Genomic DNA, 7,137 nt, shown 5'->3' with positions numbered 1-7,137 from the left:
AGTTTTCGAGTATGTTAAGGGCCCCAAAAGCCCCCGAGACGTTGGAAAAAAATAATAATAATAATAAAAAATAATCCTAAGGAAAACAATAGGGCTCTCGCCCTCCAGGCTTGAGCCCTAATAATTCTTAGAAAAACAATAGGGCTCTTCGCCCCTTCGGGCTTGAGCCCTAATTATAGTTGTGAGGATATTGCCATTTCTTTCACAGAACAAGAAGAATTGAGATTGGTCTGTAATTAACCAATTCTCTTGGATTGAGTTGTATTTTTCACTGGCAGGCTTAATAACAGCCAGTTTGAAGGTTTTTTGGGACATATCCTACGAATTAATAATATTCAGAAGAGGATCTATGACTTCTGTAAACACCTCTTTTAGTAGCTTAGATGGTATAGGGTTACGGTCGCTGCTACTGTGGATGAGACAAGGAGACGAAGGAGATGAAAAATCAACAGTCTTTATTTAACCAAATAGGGAAGTACATGAAAACAGGCAGGAACAAACACGTAGCAGGAGGGTTAGACATACAATACCGGACGAAGAATCTCGGAAACACAGGGTTTAAGTAAAAAGGGAGGAAAAGCTGAGCTGAGGCCCAGCTCGCGTAACTTCCAAAACATTTTCCCTCCACAAGTAACTTGCAGTTTTAAACCTCAAATGCTAGAGGGACAAATTAATACTTTATTTCCTGTGACCAAGAAATAGTGCCCCAGCATTTTTCACAGTAAAATAAAACTATGATAAGCTGTATATCTTGCATTTTTTGCTAAATCATTTTGTAAGTCAAATCTCTTGACTAAGTTTAGTGTTTTCGTCTTCCCAATGTAACCAGTTCCTCGTATTTTGAATGTTTAATTAAAATTGTAGGATTATTAAAAGCAAATATTGTCCAAATGTACCTTCCGGACACCACTTTTGGCCACTACCGTATATTCATCTGATTATGTGATATATACAAGTCATCTTTTAGTTTTAGCCATTTATTTGTTTATTTACACATAAATATGGGAATGTGTATAAAAACTCAATAAATTGCCATTTATTCGATGCTTAATTGTTCCATGTTTGTCGAATTAGAAATAATCAATTTTACTGACTTCACATCAATATCACAATAATTATAGGGATTGAAACTGAATGTTTGTGTGAAGTCAGTCTGACTGCTCAGAGACCCCAGTGCAAAACTTCAACTGAATGTTCATATTCCGCCAGGTTACGTTGACATTTCATCAGTTCCTTTGGGCAGTGTGTGACAAACTCATCTTCAGTAATTAACATTAACAATGTCCTCATGGAACCAGCTCCCCTTAGAGCTCTATCTGAAGGTTACAGCTGTTTATTAAACCTAATGAATATGCCTGGGAATAGCACATTCTGAGGGGGAAACATTAAAGTTCATCTGATTAAAGATAGCTCAAAATAGTTCCAAGCAACAATACATCACCATAAACATAGATCTACTGTGAAAAAGAGAAGATAAGGTTTATACAATTCCCCTTGTTGTTGTTTTTTTTTAATTATTATTTATTTAGCATAGATTTTATTGTTGTTTTATGTATTAGACAATACATTTCAAGCCTTGAGTAGGGTGTAGTGTAGGTAAACTGTAGTGGATGCAGGTAGTTTTTAAAGTTTAGATTTTTAATCTATCCTCAGTTTTCAGTTTTTTTAAGGTAATCCTTATTAACTTGATCACAATGAAAATAACTTTCAGGCAATATATCTTGTTCCAGAGATCTTGGCTGACAAAACAAAACCCTAAAGTTTCCCAACCCGGACCATTATTTGTACCATGCCTTTACAAGAAGATTAAATATAAAAATAAAATGCTCTTATGCACCCAGTAGTCAAGTACACTGACTTCATGAATTACATTTTTACTGCATGCTCATCACACATGGATTTAACCCCCCCCCCCCCCCCCCCCCCCCCCCCCCACCCCCCCCCCCCCCCCCCCCCCCCCCCCCCCCCAAAAAAAATGTTTTATTCTGTACTAGAACAGGTCTTCCATTAATTTATGTTCTTATTGATTCAGTAAATTAAAAATCACATTGACTTCAAAATATAAACATTTTCAGGCTTGTTACAGAAACATCAGATGTTTTAATTATGTTAAAATTATTATCCTAACATATTTTTTGTTGATATTGCTAATCATATGTGGCTAATTTGCTTAATTACAACCTCCACAATAATTTTACTGTCAAGTAGACAATACAAATAACTAAACTTTCCTAAATCTCCAAGATGTTGTCCCTCTCTCTGTTTCTCTCTCTCTCTCCCTATAAGCTCATGCTCGACAGTAGGTTTCTGTGGATGTGTTTCTGTCAGGCCTACACGTCAATGTTGGTTGCCAAGCGCAGACAGAGTACAGCTTCAGTCGGTATGTCTTGGGCTCTGATTTCATTGGCATCCAGACGCAGCACACGCAGATTAGAGTAATTGTTTTTATCCACAACTCTGCAGAAACTGCTCACTGAAAATTCTGGAAAATGTAGGGAAAACAGTCAGTTATTCTCTTATCCAGGCAGGCACAAACAAACAGAGCCTATGTACATTAGAATAACTATGCCTAATATGCCTATATTTTATGCCTAAAAAAAGGTTGAAAATGGCAACTGTCAGAGCAGTACATCAGTGGGAATACAATTAAAACTATATATATATATATATATATATATATATACAACTGGGGACTATTTTGCCCTGCAGAGTTTTATAGATTCAAGTCACAGCTAAATAAATAAATAAATATATAAATAAATAAAATTGTGTTATCATTTACTGACCAGTTTCTTTCTTCTGTTGAACACAACAAAGATAATAAAAGAAGATATTTTAAAGAATGTTGGAAGTCAATGGCTACCATCAGCTGTTTGGATACCAACATTCTTTAAAATATCTTCTTTTATGATGAAAGAAATTCATCATGCTGCCTGAAGTTTAGTGTAATTTACACATGCTATTTCACTCTTTTTTTATATTGACTAATATTGTGCAAAAGGAAGTTTTAATACAGTATTTGTTTTTGAGTGCAATATATCATTGTAAAAAGTGGTTGTTTTGAAGTATGCTATTAGAAAAGGCATATTTTTTAGGAGAAGATTTACATATAAGCCTTTGACATGCCTTATGGGCTTTTGAGTTGTAACATCTTCAAGATGTTTTTTTTTTTCTTTTCTTTTTTTCTGTACCTTTGATCTTGTTGGCCTGGAGATACAGATTCTCCAGACTGGTGCTGATAGTGGGAATCCTCTCCAACTTGTTGAAGGACAAATCGAGCTCCATGAGTGTGCTTACATTGAAAGCGTTGGTTGGAATTCCCCCATTGGTGAGCTGGTTGTGGGACAGGCGTACGAAGCGCAGCTCAGGCAGCTGACTCAGAAAATCAGCAGGAACGCTGGATATGCGATTATACTCGAGGTAGAGTTGGCTCAGCATTGGCGGCAGGCTTTCTGGAGTCTTCTTCAGTCGGTTACCTCTTAAGTCTAACAGGGTCAACGAATGCAGACCCTCAAGTGCATTGCCGAGGTCTTCAATGGCATTCACTTGGAGATGCAGGGCCGTCAGATTGATCATTCCATGGAAAGATTCAACCGGGATCTTTGAGATATTGTTGTGATTAATGTGTAGATCTCTTAGGGAACGTGGTAAATCCTGTGGAACCCGACTGAGGTTGTTGTTGTGTAAAAAGAGGCGCTTTAGGTTTGGTAGTTTGGTGAAGACTTTGTCACCAATCTTGTCAGAGCTCAGTTTATTTGTGTGTAGGCAGATCCAGGCTAAATTTGGAGCATTATCAAAGACTCCATTTGTGATGGTCGTGATCTGGTTATTTTGCAGGTATACATACTTGATATGAGATGGGACAAACGGGACATGTTGCAGCTTACGGTTGTTGCAGTACATCGCACTGGGGTAGGATGGAGGGCAGTCGCACTCCAAAGGACAGTCCAGCACAGGAGGTTCATCATCATCCTCTGCTCTTAGAGAGGCATGGTTGTTATTGTGACTTCGGCCATAACCGTGACTGTAGGCTCGGTTGCGCAGATAACTTAGCCAGGTCAAAGAGTTGGTCGATTGTGTCATGGAAAAATCGACAAGCCTTGCCAACATCAGCAGTAAAATCCAACCTTTCATTGTGACTACGAGTTTCCTATCAGGACACAAATACATATGCAAACATCATTTTTGAGACCACTAAAATAATTAATTTGAGACCATAATAAATTCCAAATTTTTGATTACAAATCTATAAATTATCAAATTAATTTATTATTATTATTATTATTATTATTATTATTGTTGTTTACATTTTTAAAAAATCCATTAGTAACTTTTAATTAGATATTATTTATAATTTCATATTTTTCAGTATAAATTATTTAAATTATTATTAAATTATCAGACAGTTTTTTTTTGTTTTTTTTTTTAATTGTAATTGAACTATTTATTTTAATTATAAAATGTCAAATAACTATCATTCTGATTTTTATTCATAATAAATGTAAACTTTTATTACAAATTATTTAAATGAATATCAAATGATTATGATGATGATGATGATGATGATTGTAGTTATTATTATTATTAGTGGTGGTGATAATGATAATGATGATGGTCTTGATCTCAGAATGATGTGAGAATGGACTAAAGAGTACTGTATCTTGGGCTTCAGTAAAAGAAAGAACATTACATGCCTGTATGTCAATGTTACATATTTACTTATTTGATTAGTGACCCTGAAATCTATTTTTAAATTTCATGTTGTATTATTTATCTATTCTACATTTTTCACATGGACATAAACATAATAGATACATATAATAATAAGTGCATGCATATAAAATCCCAGATTTCCAACGTGACTTTAGACCCCACTGTATAGAGCCAGTATAGGCACTCAACATTTATATATATATATAAATATATACATTTATAAATATATATGTGTGTGTGTATATATATATATATATATATATATAAATATATACATTTATAAATATATATGTGTGTGTGTATATATATATATATATATATTTTTTTTTTTTTTTTTTTATATGAGCTGTTTCAAAGAACATCATTATGTTCCACAAGCATTAGGGCACATACATGCATACTGTAGATCTTATATCTTCCTGACAATTGTTTCCATATATATACTATCAATGCAAGAAATCATCATCATATACGTATGTTTTATATCTCTCAAAGCAAAGTTGTGGTTAAAACAGACATCATAACAAATCTCTCAGGTCTGGGCAAGTATGCTACATGTGATATACAGTAGTTTTTTTTTTTTTTTTTTTTTTCTTCTTCTTTTTTTTTTCATTTGTAAGAAAACACAGAAGGTTTTTGGGAAGAGAAGTGAGTTTTGCCCGAGGGAAGCTTCGGTACCGTTTACAGAGATGAAGATTGATAAATCCAGCTCTCAGTGCTGGTGACAGCTTCACATCTTGGGGCGATATTGAAAATAATACACTGATATACAGTAATACATCTGCTTACATTCTTGTTTGAACATGTATTGGATGTTATTTTTATGGATTAAATGTTTATTAATGTGTCTATTTGCCTAATTTGTTAGATCAATAATTTATGCCTTTCTTCAAAAACCATGAATAATATCAAAACAGTTCAATTCAAATCAAATTACTTTAAAATAAAATAATAATTTATGTATCACATTATTTAACTTTTATTGTAATAAGATAAAAGGGTAGTCAAGCTACCATATATGTCCGTATACCTACTCTCTTTTTTATTTTTTTTATGTAGGCCTATATTGAAAATTACGTTTCAGGTTTTTGGCTGAAAGCATAAAAGTATTTAAAAATGACAATAATGATGTAACATTATTCCCTTTAATGTTTAAGTAACTACATATGAGAGAACATTTAGAATATTGGTGTATATTTTGCAATAAAATAATTATTCAGTCAAAACAATTCAGTCATTCTACTAAATAAACTGCATGGACAAAAATGCACTCCTCTTCTTATGTAAAAACCTTTCATAATGCATTTGGTGTTATGCAATATATCTGCTTAAATTAAAAAGATTTAAGAAACATACCTGTCGGTGTAGCCTCTGTGTTTTTTGCCCCTTTTATGTGTGGAAAAAAATAACGCACAGAAACAAGATGGAGAGAGAATAAAAAAAGAAAAAAAAGAAAATCATGCTGCATTCAAACATCTCAATGAAATCATTATCTTGGTATATCATGAATGTTTGTATTACACTCATATTCTTATAATTGTGAAATACATTATTAACATACAGAAGAAAAAATAAATAACTGTACCTTATATAATGTGCCCCGTACAGCCGTTTTTACAGTATTTATACAATAAATCACATTCCAACAAATGAATACAGTTGCACAGCCCAAAGCCTTCAGTGCAAAGCCAGTATACAGTGAAGCTTTGTCTATGCCTCACTTACATGTTATGCTGTGTTTTGTGCCTTGAGGCTTTGTGAATATGAGTGCCATGTGTGAGAAGGCAAAACATCTGCATTTTAACAGCCGTACTTCATAGATTCCGTCAAGACGGGACCCCTGCCTTATCATTATCCCTACACAGGATGAGCCTTTGTGCATGTGTGCATGCATTTCTGGGGCATTTGACTTTGTATGATGGGACACGTTTTATCTTGGGTTGGAATTACAGTGGTTTTACATACTGGAAAAGGGGTTTCTTAATGTTAAGCTCAACAAATAGCTTGTGTAGTGAAAACATGATGGATTTGAATGAAAACAGTAAAACTGGATGTTTCAAAGTAGCCCAATGAAACTCTTGCAGTTAACCAACTGGCTAGCAATAGCACAAGCTATGTGTTAAACATGACTTTCTAAAACATAATTGTATAGAAAAGCAAAAGAAAGGCAAACCATAAATACCAAAAAGTTCAAAATTAAGAACAATTGATTGCATTTTAAATGTTTTTAATGAATAGATGGTGTTATGTGCAAATCAGTTCCAACATATTAAGAAATGCTCAGAATACTTGTATACAGAAATATATATCTCTAAGTATTCTGAGCATTTCTTAATATTTTGAAAACCGATTTGCACATAACAACACCATCTATTCATTAAGGCCATGGTGCATTTAATGACATCATGATGTCAAAACAAACAT

The 7,137-nt window shown here is 33.8% G+C and overlaps 1 protein-coding gene across 1 annotated transcript; it reads right to left on the bottom strand.

Moving 5' to 3' along the window:
* Positions 1-1,976: 1,976 nt before the first annotated feature.
* LOC109088052 (fibromodulin-like) lies at positions 1,977-6,986 on the bottom strand. Its single transcript, XM_019102224.2, has 4 exons — positions 6,299-6,986; positions 6,070-6,099; positions 3,192-4,150; positions 1,977-2,482 (listed from the first exon to the last, which is right to left on the bottom strand). The coding sequence occupies exons 3-4, from the start codon at positions 4,132-4,134 to the stop codon at positions 2,331-2,333; spliced, it is 1,095 nt and encodes a 364-aa protein (XP_018957769.1). The 5' UTR covers positions 4,135-4,150; positions 6,070-6,099; positions 6,299-6,986; the 3' UTR covers positions 1,977-2,330.
* Between the last annotated feature and the right edge of the window lie 151 nt (positions 6,987-7,137).

The sequence above is a fragment of the Cyprinus carpio genome, chromosome B8 (assembly GCF_018340385.1).
Source record: "Cyprinus carpio isolate SPL01 chromosome B8, ASM1834038v1, whole genome shotgun sequence".
Taxonomy (NCBI): domain Eukaryota; kingdom Metazoa; phylum Chordata; class Actinopteri; order Cypriniformes; family Cyprinidae; genus Cyprinus; species Cyprinus carpio.
The sequence above is the reverse complement of the archived record's forward strand: the minus strand, read 5'-3'. Positions and strand labels throughout refer to the sequence as shown.

Coding starts and splice junctions, on each gene's coding strand:
- LOC109088052 (XM_019102224.2), bottom strand. CDS start 4,134: ATGAAAGGTTGGATTTTACTGCTGATGTTGGCAAGGCTTGTCGATTTT. Junction 2,483..3,191: donor CCAGGCCAACAAGATCAAAG/GTACAGAAAAAA, acceptor TACATTTTCCAG/AATTTTCAGTGAGCAGTTTC.